This window comes from Carcharodon carcharias, chromosome 4 (genome assembly GCF_017639515.1).
Source record: "Carcharodon carcharias isolate sCarCar2 chromosome 4, sCarCar2.pri, whole genome shotgun sequence".
In the NCBI taxonomy this organism is placed as follows: domain Eukaryota; kingdom Metazoa; phylum Chordata; class Chondrichthyes; order Lamniformes; family Lamnidae; genus Carcharodon; species Carcharodon carcharias.
The window spans coordinates 155326810-155344681 of record NC_054470.1 but is presented as its reverse complement, the minus strand read 5'-3'; the positions used below and the strand labels follow the sequence as shown (position 1 = coordinate 155344681).

Genomic DNA, 17872 nt, shown 5'->3' with positions numbered 1-17872 from the left:
CTGGTGGGGCACCGAGTCGGGTGGAGGAGAAACGTCATGGAAGCAATAATGGGAGATTCAATAGCTAGGGGAACAGATGGGTGTTTCTGTGACCTTAGATATGACTGCAGGGTGGTGTGTTGCCTCCCTGGTGCAAGGGTCAAGGATATCACAGAGTAGCCAAAGAGCATTCTAAGGGCGAAAAGTGAACAGCCAGAGTTCATGGTCTACATTGGTACCAGCGACATAAGCAGAAAGAGGGCTGAGATCCTGGTGACAGATTTTTGAGAGCTAGGAAAGAAATTAAAAGTAGGACCTCAAGGGTAGCAACCTCTAGATTACTCCCAGTGCTACTCATTGAGTACAGAAATAGGGGGATAGTGCAGATGAATGCGTGGCTGGAGAGTTAGTGAAGGAGTGAGGGTTTTGGATTTGGTGCATTGGTGCCAAATCTGGAAGAGATGGAATCTGTACAAGCCAGACAGGGTTGCACTTGTTTTTATAAATTCATTCACGAGATGTGAGCATCACCGGCTAGGCCAGCATGTGTTGCCCATCCCCAAATGCCCTTCTTAAACCGCTGCAGTCCATGTAGTGTAGGTACACCCACAGTGCTGCTAGGAAGGGAGTTCAAGGTCTTTGACCCCTGCAACATTGAAGGAGTTGCAATGTTGTTCCAAGTGTGGATGTGTGTGATTTGGAGGTAAACTTGCAAGTGGTAGTGGTCACCCATCTGCTGCTCTTGTCCTTCTAGATGGTAGAGGTTGCAGGTTTGGAAAGTGCTGTCGAAGGAGACTTGGTGAGCTGTTACAGTGCATCTTGTAGATGGCAGGCATTGTGCGCCTGGTGGAGAGAGTGAATGTTTAAAGTGACAGATGTGGTGCCAGTCAAGTGGGCTGCCTTGTCCTGGATGGTGCTGAGCTTCTTAAGTGTTGTTGGAGTTGCACATAAGCTGGTAAGTGGAGAGCATTCCATCACACTCTTAGCTTGGGCCTTGTAACTGGTGAACAGGCTTTGGGGAGTCAAGAAGTGAGGTACTCACCACAGAATTCCCAACCATTGACTTGTTTTTGTAGCCACAGTATTTATATAGCTGATCCAGTTCAGTTTTGGATCAATGGTAACCCAAGATGTTGATGGTGGGGAAATTCAGTGATAGTTATGCCATTGAATGTCAAGGGGAGATGGTTCAATTCTCTCTTGTTGGAGACGGCCATTGCCTAGCACTTATGCGGACTGAATTTACTTGGCACTTATTAGCCCAAACCTGAATGTCGTCCAGGTCTTGCTGCAAATGGACACAGACTGCTTCAGTATCTGAGGATGGTGCTGAACACTGGGTAATCATCTGCAAATATCCCCATTTCTCACCTTAAAATGGAGGGAAGGTCTTTGATGAAGCAGCTAAAGATGACTGGGCCTAGGGCAGTATCCTGAGGAACTCCTGCAGTGATATTTTCACTGAGATGATTGACCTCCAACAATCACAACCATGTTCCTTGACAGGAGTGGGACCAATATCATGGCAGGGAGGTTTGTTATTGCTTTTGGAGAGGGTTTAACTACCCTGAGCATAGAGTCATAAGGGAGAGAAGCAAAGCTGGAAATGGAAGACAGGAAATTAGTAAGCAAGTATGGAAGGCAGAAAACAAATTCTACAAATAGACAACAAAGGAGTGCTTAGTATTATATACTTTAATTAGCAGTGCCTAGTGAATGAGGCAGATGAGCGGAGGGACAGCTAGACACTTGGAAATATGACATCATGGCTTAAAGAAGGGCAGCAATTCCCTTGTTAACATTCTGGTTACAGGGTTTCAGACGGAATAGAAAGATTTTAAAAAGTAGGGGGGGGTCACAAAGTTGGTTGAAGAAACAATCACAGAGGAGGGATGATATCTTGTAGGGATCATAAAATTAGACCATATGGGTGGAACTGAAGAACAAAAAAAGTGACAATCACACTGCTGGAAGTAGACCAAAAAAGACAAGAGGGAGACGGAAGATCAAATATGTATGCAAATTGCTCAAAAGTGCAGAAACAAAAGTGGGGGATTTCAACTGCCTTAACATTAACCGCAATAAACTCAATGTAAATGGTATAGAAGGTGCAGGATTCTTACAAGGCATTCAGGAGAATTTCTTTTGCCAGTAGGTGACAAGCCCAACAAGGGAAGGGGCAGTTTTGGTTTTAGTTTTAGTTGCAGTGAAGCTGGGGAAGTGGAAGGAGTAAAAGCAAAAACAGCAAATGCTGGAAATCTGAAATGCTGGAGAAACTCAACAGGTCTGGCAGCAACTGTAGAGAGAGAAACTGAGTTAACGATGCAAGTCCGTCCGTATGACTGTGCTTCAGAGCTCTGAAAGAGTCCAATGGACTCAAAACGATGCTGCCAGACTTGCTGAGTTTTTCCAGCATTTTTTGTTTTTATTTCAGGTGGAAGTAGTGTCAGGAGGAGAGCATGTTGGTGGCAGTGATCACAATTCAGATGGATTTAGAGTAGTTATGAAGGAGGGCAAACATAGACCAAAAGCAAAAATTTTAAACTTGGGAAAAATCAATTTTACAAAGCCGAGATGTGATTTGGCAAAATTGGACCAGAAACAGCTACTTGAAGGTAAATCAGTGTCAAAGCAATGGGAGGCATTCAAGGAGCTATAGATAGGGTTCAGAACAAACATGTTTCCAGAGAGAAAAACGGGGTCTCAAATCTAGAGGCCCCTGGATGTGAAAGGACATAGAGTATGATAAGGCAAAAAGGGAGAAAAAGGCAGAAAGCCTACAGGAGTATAGAAAGTGGAGAGGTGAAATTAAAAAGGAAATTAGGATAGCAAAAAGGAGGCATGAGAAAATATTGGCAGTAAAATCAAGGAAACCCCAAAGATATTTTATAAATATAAGAGAAATAGAATAACTAAGGAAGGTGCAGGGCTGATTAAAGATCAAAAAGGCAACATGTGCTTGAAGGCAGAATATGTAGACATGGTTTAAAATAAATACTTTGCTCCTGTCTTCATAAAAGAGAAGGATGATGCCGACATTTTGATTAGTGTGAAATATTGGAGGACATAAACATAGTGAAACAGGAAATAAATATTAAGTGGTTTAGCATCTTTGAAAGTGATAAATCACTAGACCCATACAAAATGCATCCCAGGATACTAAAAGAAGCAAGAGGAAACAGCAGAGATTCTGATCATCACTTTCCTGGCAAAGGCATGGTGCCATAGTACTGGAGGACTGCAAATGCACTGTTGTTTAAAGGAGGAGGAAGGGACAGTTTAAATATTTGCAGACTAGTCAGCCTAACCTTGGTGATGGGGAAATTAAAGGAAAAAATTCTGAGGAACCATAAGGCAGGTTTAATAAATGATCTCAGAGTAAAAGATCCCCTAGGAAATAATGACCGTAACATGATTGAATTTAACATTCAGTTTGAGAGTGAGGAACTTGGGTCAAAAACAACTGTGCTAAACTTAACTAAGGGTAATTACAAAGGAATGAGGGAAGAGTTGGCTGGAGTGGACTAGGAAAGGAGTTTAGCAGAAAAGACGGTTGATGAACAAAGGCAAACGTTTAAGAAAATAGCTCAAGACTCACAACAAAGAGATATCCCAGTGAGGAAGGAAGATTCTAGGAAGGGGATAAACCAACCATGGTTAACCAAGGAAGTTAAGAAAAAACATACAATGTGGCAAAGATTAGTGGTAAGCCAGAGGGTTAGGAAAGTTTTAAAAACCAACAGAAGATGATCAAAAAAAAATAAAGAGGAAGAAAATAAATTTTGAGGGTAAACTAGCAAGTAATATAAAAAACAGATAGTAAGAACTTCTTTAAATATATAAGAAGGAAGAGAGGCCAAAGTGAACATAGACCCCTTAGAGAATGAGGCTGGGGAAATAACAATGGGGAACAAGGAAATGGCGGAGGAGTTGAATAAATACTTTGCACCAGTCTTCATGGAAGACGACACTAATAGCATTCCAAAAATACTAAATAATCAAGGGGGAAAAGGGGTGGAGGGAATAAATACAATAACGACTACTAGAGGAAAAAGTACGAGGGAAACTAATGGGGTTAAAGACCGATAAGTCCCCTGGACCTGATGGGTTGCATCCTAGGAGATTAAAGGAAATAGCTGCACAGGTAATGGATGCACTTGTAGTAATCTTCCAAGAATCCTTAGATTCTGTAAAAGTCCCCAGAAGATTGGAAAACTGCCAATGTAACACCCTTATTCAAAAAGGGAGACAAAAATAGGTAACTATTGGCCAGTTAGCTTAACATCAATCACTGGGAAAATGTTAGAATCTATTATAAAGGATGTAATAGCAGAGCATCTAGGATTACATAATCTAATCAAGCAGAGTCAGCATGACTTCATGAAGGGGAAATCATGTCTGACAAATTTATTGGAATTCTTTGAGGAGGTAACAAGCAGGATAGATAAAGGGGAACCAGATGATGTAATATATTTGCATTTCCAAAAGGTGTTCGATAAGGTACCGCACATAAGGCTACTTAATAAGATAACAGCCCATGGTGTTGGGGGTAGTATATTAGCTTGGATAGAGGATGGGCCAACTAATAGAAGACAGAATTGGGGTAAGGGGGGCATTTTCAGGATGGCAACCTGTAACTAGTGGAGTGCCACAAGGATCAGTGCTGGGGCCTCCATTATTTACAATATCTGTCAATTATTTGGATGAAGGAAGTGAATGTACTATTGCCAAGTTTGCGGATGACACAAAAATAGGTGGGAAGGCAAGTGGTGAGGATGACACAAAGAGTCTACAGAGGGATATTGACAGATTAAGAGAGTGGGCAACAATATAATAATGTGGGAAAATATGAGCATTTTGGCAGAAAGAATAGAGGAGCTGAATATTATTTAAATGGAGAAAGACTGCAGAAAGCTACAGCACAGAGGGATTTGGGAGTCCTTGTGCATGAATCCCAAAAAACTAACATAAAAGTTCAGTAGGTAATATGGAAGGCTAATGGAATGTTGGCCTTTATTTCAATGGGAATAAAGTATACAACATAGGGAAATCTTGCTAAAATTATACAAGGTACATTTAGAATACTGTGAACAGATTTGGTCCCCTTATCTAAGGAAAGATATACTGGCATTGGAGGCAGTCCAGAGAAGGCTCACTTGGTTGATCCTGGGTATGGAGGGATTTTATTAGGAGGTTGAGTAGGTTGGGCCTGTACTCATTGGAGTTAAGAAGAATGAGAGGTGACCTAATTGAAACATATAAGGTTCTTAGGGGGCTTGACAGGATTGTTGCTGAGAGGTTGTTTCCCCTTGTGGGAGAGTCCAGGACCAGAGGGCATAATTTCAGAGTAAGAGGTTGCTCATTTAAGACAGATGAGGAAGAATTTCTTCTCTCAGGGGGTAGTGAATCTGTGGAATTCTTTACCAGAGAGGGCTGTAGAGGCTGGGTCGTTAAGTGTATTCAAGGCTGAGATAGGCAGATTTTTAATCAGTAAGGGTATCAAGGATTATGGGGAAAAGGCAGGAATGTGGAGTTGAGAATTATCAGATTAGCCATGTTCTCATTGAATGACAGAGCAGACTCGATGGGCCAAATAGCTTACTTCAGCTCCTACGTCTTATGGTAATATAAATAATCATTTAAAAAGCATAGATTAATCAAGAATAGTCAGCATGAATTTGTTATTGCAAGGTCATGTCTGACTAACTTGACTGAATTTTTGGAGGAGGTAACAAGGTGATTCGAGGAGTGTAGTACATTTGATGTACTAGGATTTTAGCAAGGCTTTTGACAAGGTCCCAAACGGCATGCTAGTCAGAACTGTAAGAACCCATGGGATCTAAGGGCATGTTGGATCCAAATGTGGTTCAGGGGAAGGAAGCAAAGAGCAATGGTCAACAAGTGTCTTGTGACTGGAGCCCTGCACTAGCTCAATACTTTTTCTTGCCGACATCAATAATTTAAAAACTTAACTTATTAATCATGTCCCTTACATTTATCAGATATTATAAAAATTGGTCATGTGGTTGAGTGAGGAAGAAAGCTGCAGACTGCAGGAAGATATCAATGAACTGGTCAGATAAGCAGAAAAGTGGAAAATGGAATTCAATCTGGAGCACTGAGGTAACACAATAAATGTTAAGATACTAGAAATGTAGAGGAACAGAGGGTTCTTGGAGTCCCTGTCCATAGATCCCTGAAGTTAGTGCAGATAGAGAAGGTTGTTCAGAAAGGCATATGGGGTATTTGCCTTTATTAGTCGAGGTGTAGAATATAAGAGCAGGGAGATTAGGCTAGAATTGTATAAAACATGAATTAGGCCACAACTAGAGCACTGCAATCAATTCTGGTTAGATCACAGGAAGGTTGTGACTGCACCAGAGAGGGTATGGAGGAAATTTACAAGGATGTAGCCAGAAATTGAAAACTTTAACTATAAGATTGGATGGGATGAGGGTGTTTCCTTTGGAACAGTGGACACTGAGGGGAGATTTAGTTGAGGTGTACAAAATTGAGGGGCCTAGATAGAATGGATAAGAATAACTTATTTCCCTTAGCAGATATGTCAATAACTGGGGGCATAGATTTAAAGCAATTGGCAGAATTGAAGTTGAGAAATAGTTTCATCCAGAGTGTGGTGGGGGTCTGGAACTCACTGACTGAAACGGCGGTAGAAGCAGAAACATTTGTTGCATTTTTGGATTCGCACTTGAAGTGCTACATCCTATCAGACTGCAGACCAAAGCTAAAAAGTGGAATTAGGTTAGATCGCTTTTTCTTGGCTGGCAATAACACGGCTGGCTGAATAGCCTCCTCCTGTGCTATATGTTTTGTATATATTTTTGTTCAAAGGCACTCATTGCACATTTTTCCATCCCAATATTTTAGGCTGCACTACAATTATGGAAGGCTACTGCAGAAATATGCAATTAAAATTGGCGGAATTGAATGAATAGTTATGACAATTTTCACACCTGTGTATAACATTTCTGCTAGACATTTACAAGTCTGTATCTAACAGTAAGTACAAACTTGCTATATTCCACCAGTTCTAACAGGTTATTTAAAAAGCATTTAGGTCTTCCCAATTCAGTCTTTGAGAGATAAAGTAACTTGTTCAGATCATTGATAACCACCTTTCCCTACATGTTAGCAGATATCCCCACTGTCCTGGCTAATGTTAAGTGAGTGAAGTAATGTTTAAGTAATGTTTATCTTTAGTCAACAGAACACAAAACAGATATCACATTGCTGTCTGTGAGAGTTTGCTGTGCACAAATTGGTGCCATTTTTCCTGCATTTCAACAGTGACTAAACTTCAAAATTACTTTGTTGGCTGTAAAGTGTCTTGAGATGTCCAGTGGTCATGTAAAATGCGACATACATGCAAGTCTTTCTCTCTTTTTAAGAACATAATAACTAGAAACAGGAGTAGGCTAAATAGCCCCACAAGTCTGTTCCATCATTAAATAAGATCATGGTTGATCTTCAACCTCAATTCCACTTTGCCGCCTGATCACCATATCGCTCATATTCCTTAACAGTCCAAAAAGCTATCAATGACTAAGTATCACAGCCACCTGGAGTAGAAAATTCCACAAGGTTCATGACCCTCTGAGTGAAGAAATTTCTCATATGCGTCTGAAACAATGAGATCACCTCTCATCGATCTAACCTCAGAGTGCAGGCCCATTCTTCACATCGGGTAGCCCTCTCATCCAAGAAATTAATCTAGTGAACTTATGATGCACCTCTTCTAAGACAAGTATGTTCTCTCTTAGATAGAGATCAAAATTGTACATGGTACTCCAGATATAGTCTCACCAAAGCCCTGTACAATTGAGCAAGAATTCCTTACTCCTGTACCCCACCTTGTCATATTCTTGCCCGCTCACTTAACCTGTCTATATTCTTTGCAAATTCTGAAGCCCTCCTCTCAGCTTACACAAAATATTTGCTTAGTATCTGTCATGTCCTTCCTTATTCATAATGTCTCCTATCTCAGTCTCTAAAGGACCCATGTTTACTTTCAATACTCTCTTCCTTTTTACATACTTGTAGAAGCACTTACAATTGTTCTTATGTTGCTAGTTTACATTCATATTCTATTCTCTTCCTCATCCATCAGTTTTTTGGTCACCCTTTGCTGGTTTCCAAAACTCTCCAATCCTCAGGCTTACTACTCTTCTTGGTAAAATTAGATTAAAATAAGAATAATGCTATCCTTAACCTCTTTAGTTAGCCATAGATGGATCATTTTTCCCATGGAGTTTTTAAATTTCTCAATTAAATATATAAGCTTTGAGAGATACAAAATATTTATTTAAATGTTCACCATTGCTCATCTACTGTCATACCTTTTAATCTAATTTCCAAATCTTCATTAGCTGACAATTCTCAAATCTATACAATTGACTTTAAGTCTTATACTCTAGTTTTGGGCTTAAGTACATCACCCTCATATTCCATGTGAAATTCTATCACACTATGATCACTCTTCCCCAGAGGATCCATTTCTATAAGATTACTAATTAACCCTGTCTCATTACACAAGCCAAGATTTAAAATAGTGGTATGATATAGCAGGTGGTAATTGCCAGGCTGACCAAATCCCAAAGGGAAACCTGGCCAAACTATCTCACAATTTGCAATTTAAATTTTATTATGAGAAGGTATGTGCACTGAAGTCAGAAGCAAAAATGCCACTTCTACTTTTGGAGATTTTAAATATTAAATTAAAACATTTATTAACAAAAGAAAACTTAAACACACAAGATTACAGTTACAGCTATACATGTAGTCTTACAACATTTCCCAAAAGATTTCTACTTAGCTAGACTCATAAATAAACACCTTTTTCAGGCAACAGTCCCTATAGATTCTTAACTTAGAAAACATCCAGTAATATTACCACAAGGCACCCAGAGTTGCTACAGGGAAGGGATGTCACAAGCTATTCTCTCCCTCTCACTCGACAATGGAAATCCAAGGCTTGTAATAAAACCCTGTTTTCTGGAACCAACAGACACTTCTCTGGGGTGGCTAGAAGCTGCTATTTCACAGTGCACTCTTCAAGATCTCACATGGCCACACACACTCACACAGCTTTCAATCTTTCCTTAAATACATTTCTCCCCTTTCATCTATACCCATTGTTTTCAACTGTCTTTTGAAAGTTACCTTTGCCAAAATCTAAAAAATTTTCATCTTGTCTTTATGGCCAGCACTTTCAGGAAAAATAAAATTAATAACTTTGCTTTATTTATGATCTTTGCCAGTTGTAAAAGTTCCTGTTATGTCTCTTTGAAATTCAACAGCTCAAATTCAACTCCTTATCTATCTTCTAATGCAAATTCCTATTCAAGCTGTATCTACTGGTATCCCATCTTAGCTTGTCCATCTCCACTTCAAAATACCCGCTTTTACACCTAATCCCTTTGATGATTTAAACCTTACAGTCTGAATGTCTTCAGTTTAACTAAATTGGACACACGTACACACAAAACGTGCACACAGCCCCCAAAAGTCTGGTTCACCGTATCCCACAGTAATATTGGGAAAAATGATTCTCTTTACAATAACCTCTTCCCTGATTGGTTCCATGAAGCATTATTCTTGGAAGCTATTTCAAATGCATTCCAGCCTCAAAAATTCTTCTGAAAATTTGATTTTTCCAGTCCATTGAAAAAAATGAAGATCCCCAGAATTATTGCATTATCTTAGTTTGAAGCTCCTTTTATTTCTTTATTAATCTCAGGTCCAGGAGTACAGCTACTGTTACAGGAACTACAAACTTCTACCAATATTTGCTATTCTTTGTTATTTCTTATCTCCAAGCATACATATTCTAGTTCCTAATCTTCCAAATTAAAATCCTTCCTCATTACTGTCCTTGTCATTCTTTATCAGGACTCCCCCCTCACTTTCCCACTTTCCCTGTTTTTCCAAACCATCAATTACCTGGGCATATTTAGTTTCCAACCTTAATCACCATGCAACCACGTCTCAGTAATGGCTATCAGATCAAACCCATTTATCTCTATTGGTGCCTTTAATTTGTCTATCACGTTATGAATGCTTTGGGCACCATTTTTCCCTGATTTGACCTTAGTCACTAATATATTATTACCATTAAACTCTTTGTCCCTTCCTGTCATACTCTGCTTATCTTTATCCAAATTGTTATACTGCTCTATGGCCTTGACTTTCTCTTTAGATTTTTAAAAAACCCCTCCCCCCACTTTTTAAACATAAAGCCCCCCTACAGTCCTAGTTATTTGATTCACCAGGACACTGGCTACAGCCCCATTTTAAATGGAGCCCTTCTCAATGGAACAGCTCCCTCTTTCCACAATATTGGTGCCAGTACCTCATTAATCAAAACCCCTGACTCCCACCCCACTCTCTGAGCCACCCATTTAACTCTCAGATCTGTTAGACCCTATCTCAATTCGCATGTGGAGTCCACAAGACATAACAGATGAAGAGTAATTGACCCGAAATGTTAACCGTTTCTCTCCACAGGTGTTGCCTGACCAGGACTATTTCCAGCATTTTCTGTTTTTATAACAGAATAATATTCTTCACAATATAATTTCTTCATAGAGATAACCCTAAATGTTCAAGAGGCTTATTATTATGGAGACTTAACAATTTAATAAACTCACATATGATTATTAGGCGTAATCTTAGCAAACACGTTGGTTACACTAATTCCAACTCTAGAAACCATGCCAAAATAATCAACCCGCTAAAGGTGTGATGGTATATATTACTACATAAAAACAGAAGTAGACTATTTGGCAGAAAAAGAATATTGCAGCTATTGAGGATGCAGAAAGGAGCAACCTGAATTATTCGGTATAAAGGAATTGAATGAGGAGCAATTATGTAAACCAGCATGCTCTGACTGATAAATAATGCTGAGAGGTGATAAGGTGTTTAGGATTCTGAAATAACTAGATAAATTAGACCAATACTGCTGTTTTACCTTATCCATAACACTAGAGCCAAAGGACATGGTCTGCACATAGGGGATCAATTCAGAACTGACCTGAGGAAGCAAGTGGTAAGTCTAAGAACAGGCTAGAAAGCAGATATAAAAGCAAAAATCTGCGAATGCTGGAAATCCAAAACAAAAACAAAAATACCAGGAAAAACTTAGCGGGTCAAGCAGCATCTGTGGAGAGGAACACAGTTAACATTTTGAGTCCGAATGACCCTTCAACAGAACTAAGTAAAAATAGAAGAGAGGTGAAATATGAGCTGGTTTAAGGGGGGTGTGACAGGTAGAGCTGGATAAAGGGCCAGTGATAGGTGGAGATAACCAAAAGATGTCACAGACAAAAGGATAAAGAGGTGTTGAAGGTGGTGATATTATCTAAGGAATGTGCTAATTAAGGGTAGAAAGCAGGACAAGCAAAGTACATATAGCCCTAGTGAGGGGTGGGGTGAAGGAATGGAAATAGGCTAAAAGGTAGAGATAAAACAATGGATGGAAATACATTTAAAAATAATGGAAATAGGTGGGAAAAGAAAAATCTATATAAATTATTGGGAAAAAAGGGGGGGATCGGAAAGAGGGTGGGGACAGAGGAGAGAGTCCATGATCTAAAATTGTTGAACTCAATATTCAGACCGGAAGGCTGTAAAGTGCCTAGTCGGAAGATGAGGTGCTGTTCCTCCATGTTTGCGTTGAGCTTCACTGGAACAAGGCAGCAGGCCAAGGACGGACATGTGGGCATGAGAGCAGGGTGCAGTGTTGAAATGGCAAGTGACAGGGAGGTCTGGGTAATGCTTGCGGACAGACCAAAGGTGTTCTGCAAAGCGGTCACCCAGTCTATGGGTCCCAGCTATGCCTGTCTCTTTATGGGGTATGTGGAACATTCCTTGTTCCAGTCCTACTCCAGCCCCCTCCCACAATTCTTTCTCCGGTACATCGATGATTACTTCGGTGCTGCTTCAGGCTCTCGTCTGGACCTGGAAAAATTTATTAATTTTGCTTCCAATTTCCACTCCTCCATCATTTTCACATGGTCCATCTCTGACACTTCCCTTCTCTTCCTTGACCTCTCTCTCTCAATTTCTGGTGATAGACTGTCCACCAATATCCATTACAAGCCTACCAACTCCCACAGCTACCTCGACTACAGCTCCTCACACCCCGTTTCAAGTAAGGACGCCATCCCATTCTCTCAGTTCCTTTGCCTCCATCGCATCTGTTCTGATGATGCCACTTTCCAAAACAGTTCCTCTGACATGTCTTCCTTATTCCTTAACCGAGGTTTTCCACCCATGCCCTCACACATTCCTCTCCGTCCCAGAAACATGATAGGGTCCCCCTTATCCTCACTTATCACCCCACCAGCCTCCGCATTCAAAGGATCATCCTCCGCCAATTCCGCCAACTCCAGCATGATGCCACCACCAAACACATCTTCCCTTCACTCCCCCTGGTGGTATTCCGCAGGGATCGTTCCCTACGGGACACCCTAGTCCACTCCTCCATCACCCCCTAGACCTCAACCCCCTCTCACGGCACCTTCCCATGCAACCGCAGAAGGTGCAACACCTGCCCTTTTACTTCCCCTCTCTTCACCGTCCAAGGGCCCAAACACTCCTTTCAAGTGAAGCAGCATTTGACTTACACTTCCCTCAATTGGGTCTACTGCATTCGTTGCTCCCAATGCGGTTTCCTCTACATTGGAGAGACCAAACGCAGACTGGGTGACCGCTTTGCAGAACACCTTCAGTCTGTCCGCAAGCATGACCCAGACCTCCCTGTCGCTTGCCATTTCAACACTCCGCCCTGCTTTCATGCCCACAAGTCCATCCTTGGCCTGCTGCATTGTTCCAGTGAAGCTCAACGCAAACTGGAGGAACAGCACCTCATCTTCCGACTAGGCATTTTACAGCCTTCCGGTCTGAATACTGAATTCAACAATGTTAGATCATGAATTCTCTCCTCCATCCCCGCCCTCTTTCCGATCCCCCCCTTTTTTCCCCAATAATTTATATAGATTTTTCTTTTTCCACCTATTTCCATTATTTTTAAATGTATTTCCATCCATTGTCTTATCTCTACCTTTTAGCCTATTTCCATTCCTTCACCCCTCACCACAGATAGGGCTATCTGTACTTTGCTTGTCCTGCTTTCTACCCTTAATTAGCACATTCCTTAGATAATATCTTCAACACCTCTTTGCCCTTTTGTCTGTGACATCTTTTGGTTATTTCCACCTATCACTGGCCCTTTATCCAGCTCTACCTGGCACACACACACACACCACCACCGCGCACCCCCCCCCCCCCCCCCCCCCCCCCCCCCCCCCCACCCCCAAAACACTAAACCAGCTTATATTTCACCTCTCTTCTATTTTTACTTAGTTCTGTTGAAGGGTCATTCGGACTCGAAACATTAACTGTGTTCCTCTCCGCAGATGCTGCCAGACTTGCTGAGTTTTTCCTGGTATTTTTGGTTTTGTTTTAGAAAGCAGATATTGTTGATTCATTTGAATGCAAATTAGATAAGATTTATTTTCAAAACTAATAATTTTAGGATACAGTATGAGTAATTTAAGACATAACATGTATTAAAATAGCATGTTTTGGAGGAGCAGGTGACGCTGGACCTATGGTTCACAAAGCTGTCCACCACTGGGGAACATCATTGCCTCAGTTCTGGTTCCTTTGTAGACCAATAGAGATCAATTGCTAGGGTTAGTCAAAACTGTATTATTGTTGTATCATGCCACTACCAAGATGGTAGAAGGTTATTAGTTGGTCCTTTTCCACTGTCCAGCAATTTCTATGTTGTGCAAATTTAAAGTTACAGATTGTGCTGATAAATACAGAAACCAGATTTAAAGCACTTTTTAACATTTTACAAGGAGGCCAATCTCATTTTCACACTTCAATAACATCGAGACATTATTACCTGCAGGCAGCTATCATGCAGCTGCCACATTGCAAATTATTCTAGTGTCTTGCACAATGTTGTGCTGTTAGCATTTTTAATGCAGATTTCAAAATGTTGGAAACATTAAAATGTTTGTTTCTAACATAAATACAGAAGGGGCAACACCATTGATCATTTAATAATATGCCTGTCATCAGGTATTACTTGTTTTAATTCAGTCATGATAGAAACACAACTTATACACTGCAAATTAATTTACTTTTCAGGCATGATTTAAAGTTACACGTTTTAATGAAAAGTACTATAATATACAGGTATTTTTCCACAGTTTGAAACAGCAATCTTAGGATAGGAATTTGAAGGCAAGACTTTAGCTACATCGGTACATTAATGGGCAACAGTTTACAGTTAATATTTAATCAAAACCTTGACCTTTCCCCTTTAGAAAAGTAAATCAAATGCTGACCCATTTTCTTTGAATTATCAAAGGCCAATAACCTTAATTCTTTTGTCCCCTATATCACTCACTGACAGCAAGCAAAAGGGGAAATCTACTGATCGCAAAGTATTATTCCTCAGCCAATCATGTTTAGCATTACAATTCAATAGTTTAATATAGATTTAATCTTTAAAACTGTTCAAGAATATACCACAGCAAACATGAAATAGGTTTCTGATGTTTCGGCATCATAGGCGCTGATAGAATTAACCTCAAACTAAATATTGTTATCAACATTAGATAAGAGACGTGATGGGGATAATTATTCAATGGCACAAAACAATCCCGGTCCAACTAGTTAGATACAGCATTTCAACTCTAGGAGTTTGATTGAAAACCGTCTCAGGATAATGGCTGCAAGGGCCTATGCGAAATAATATTGAATTGTCTGAATTTATTCTTGGCCTATAGTACAAAAGTGGCCCTAATTTGACACTAATCTTCAATCTCACTCAGAAAGGCAACACAATGGTTGGTAGAAGAAGCAGAATAAAGTTCACTCCTTTAAGGTTGTGACTGAGGCACATTGCTGGAATGTCTAAAGCATGGGAACAAGACGCCATTCACCTCCTTGAACCTGCTCTGCCATTCAATGAGATCATGGCTTATCTGTACCTCAACTCCATTTACCTCTACTGAACAAAAATGAAATCAGTCTTGAAAGCTCCAAATGTTCCAGAGTTGATAGCCTTGAGGGGCAGCGAATTCTAGATCTCTACTGGCTTTTATGTGAAAAAGTGCTTCCCGGCTTTCTTTCTATATGGCCTAAATCTGAATCAAAGATTATGTTCCCCCCACCCCAATTTTTGATTCCCCATCAGAGGAAATCATTTCTCGATTGACCACATCATATCTTTTTAACATTTTAAACATTTAACCAGGTCATGCCTTGATCTTCTATACTCCAGAATATAAGCTAAGTTTATCGGTTTATCAAGTCTTCATAATTTAACCTTCTATACTCAGCATCATTCTGGTGAATCTGCATTGCATTCACTTTAAGACCAATATTTCCTTCCTGAGGTTTGGTATCCTGAAATGAAAGCAGTATTCAAGATGGAATCTGACCAAGGCTCTATACAAACAAAGGTGAGGCACCCCATAGGGATCGTGTGCAGCTAAGGGACCTTATTAGGAGAGTATGGCTCTGTGCCTAACCAAAATCTGACCTGTTGGTGTTTGATACCATCACTGGTACAAGAGAGTAGCAGCTCAGGATGCCTCTGTTCCAAGGTGGGAACCCTAACACAGAAACATAACACACCTCTGCATTTCAAATAACAAATCCAGGAATCTATTACACAGCAATGTTTTACTAATTGTACTTGTGGTGCCTATCCACTATATATTGAACTACACAAATACCTACTCAAAAAAATCACAGAACAATACCATTCCAAGGGGAGTGAAATTTACTCTTGGCCGCAATAGAGATAAATGTAGATTGAGGCTATCTGTGAAAAAGGAACCACATGGCTCCTCTGGGCGAAACGTTTTAAATCGAATTTAGTATCTTATACATCATGCGTTGTTCAGGCTCAATTTTAACAAATATTGGAGCATTGTACACAAGTACCACCAATACTTTCAGATTTCTAATTAAGTCAACAACGCAAACGCTGGGGCTGGGTGTGGCTAACAAGGGAAGAGTTTTTAAACAAACCAGATTGTTCACCTATGCAGACTCCATCAGGTCTCTATGTGCACTGTCAGTTTAAAACAGTCGATTTGGAGTTCAGTGCTAGCCCATTCTCGGAAGAATTGGCTAAACAGGGGAAACACCCAATTTCCTAGCACCGATCGTCCACTTCGACCTCCTTAAACTCCAGCTGCAGCAATGAGTCCTATTGCTAACATGCTAGTATTAAAGAAATGTTAGGGAAACAGAGCACTTGGTTTAATGTTTGTACTTAATGTGGGTTTCGTTATCAGTCCGAGCTGCAAATTTTAAGTCTCCTGCCCGTGGCTCTTTTCCCACCCGCCACACGAACTTGTTTACGGAAGAACGGAGGTGCGTGACAGACGTGCAGCAAGACCAATCACATTCAACATTCAAGGTGGTTACACCAATCAAAAGCACCATGAGCAGGGAGTTCCACCTATCAGGAGAGTAGGTGCAGTGTTCCCGGTCACCCTTTGCCCCTCCCACCAGACAAATGCAGGTTTGGTTGCACGGAGGCTCCCAGCGCTAAGAAGGCCCGATCCAGGGGACTCGCGTAAACCCGACTCCCGGATACACAACCGAGAGCCCGGCTCATCCACACTCTGACCCAAGCCGGGGATTTGGGGGGAGGGGAAGGACCTTAAATAGAAAGGGAGGGGGAGGGGGAGGGGTAATAGGCAGAAGCGGCTATCGATTCACTGCGAATAATAGAAAAAGCGATATGAATCAACCGACGTACCCAGAAATTATCGACGAAATGCGACATCTTGGAGCCGTCGTCGTCGCCGCCGCCTCCTGTGTGATACTGACCTGCCCAAAACCCGGGGCGGCTTTCAGTTTCGGACAGAAGGAAGGAGGGAGGAAGGAATGATTATTTTTTTTTCTTGTTTTATTTTTCTCTTTAAAAATGAATCGTTTTGGGAGCTTGGATATGAAACAAAAAACCCTTCCAGACGCACAGAAGAAACTGGCTGCGGCGCTGCCACTGTCCAGCCGGCCCCAGTGCAGCCTGTCAGCACGGCGCATGCACAGCGAAACGAGCGAGCACGCTTAGCGCGCGACACCCGCCGGCGGGAGCAGCGCGAGCAAGCGCGCGACACCCGCCGGCGGGAGCAGCGCGGGCGAGCACGCGTCAGGGGGAGCAGCGCGAGCGAGCACGCCCAGGGCGCGCGACACCCGCCTGTCGGAGGAGCGCGGACTTGGCTGCAAAAGCATCTGTTTGCAAAAGACAACAAAATGGGAGGGGGGGGGAAGAACTATTCGACATCATCGCCACCGCCACACATACTAACTGCAAAAGTGTTAAAATGAAGTGTGAGAACACAAAAATAAATCATCAGCAACTGCCACCACACCCCACAAGTGTAAATCAGCTTTGGGTCACAACAAGTCAGCACACTGCAGCAAGAATAAATAATTCCTGAGATAAAAACAAAAAAACTGCGGATGCTGGAAATCCAAAACAAAAACAGAATTACCTGGAAAAACTCAGCAGGTCTGGCAGCATCGGCGGAGAAGAGTTGACGTTTCGAGTCCTCATGACCCTTCGACAGAACTTGAGTTCGAGTCCAAGAAAGAGTTGAAACCAGCTTATATTTCAACTCTTTCTTGGACTCGAACTCAAGTTCTGTCGAAGGGTCATGAGGACTCGAAACGTCAACTCTTTTCTTCTCCGCCGATGCTGCCAGACCTGCTGAGTTTTTCCAGGTAATTCTGTTTTTGTTTTAAATAATTCCTGGGTAGAACGTTATCTGGTTACCAGATTCAACAGATTAGTCGGGTGGGAGAAAGAAGGAACGGCGAAGATAGGATG

The 17872-nt window shown here is 41.3% G+C and overlaps 1 protein-coding gene across 8 annotated transcripts in view; it reads right to left on the bottom strand.

Moving 5' to 3' along the window:
- The window catches only part of fcho2 (FCH and mu domain containing endocytic adaptor 2), a 267367-nt gene extending 250303 nt beyond the window's left edge, over window positions 1–17064 (bottom strand). For 7 of the 8 annotated variants that reach the window (XM_041185860.1, XM_041185866.1, XM_041185867.1 and 4 more), the window contains exon 1: window positions 16799–17064. In XM_041185860.1, coding sequence (XP_041041794.1) covers window positions 16799–16825 — 27 coding nt within the window. In that variant the 5' untranslated portion in view covers window positions 16826–17064. Of the gene's footprint in view, window positions 1–10969; window positions 10999–16798 lie in introns of those variants that run through there. The other variant, XM_041185862.1, reaches the window with a different exon arrangement.
- Window positions 17065–17872: the final 808 nt, after the last annotated feature.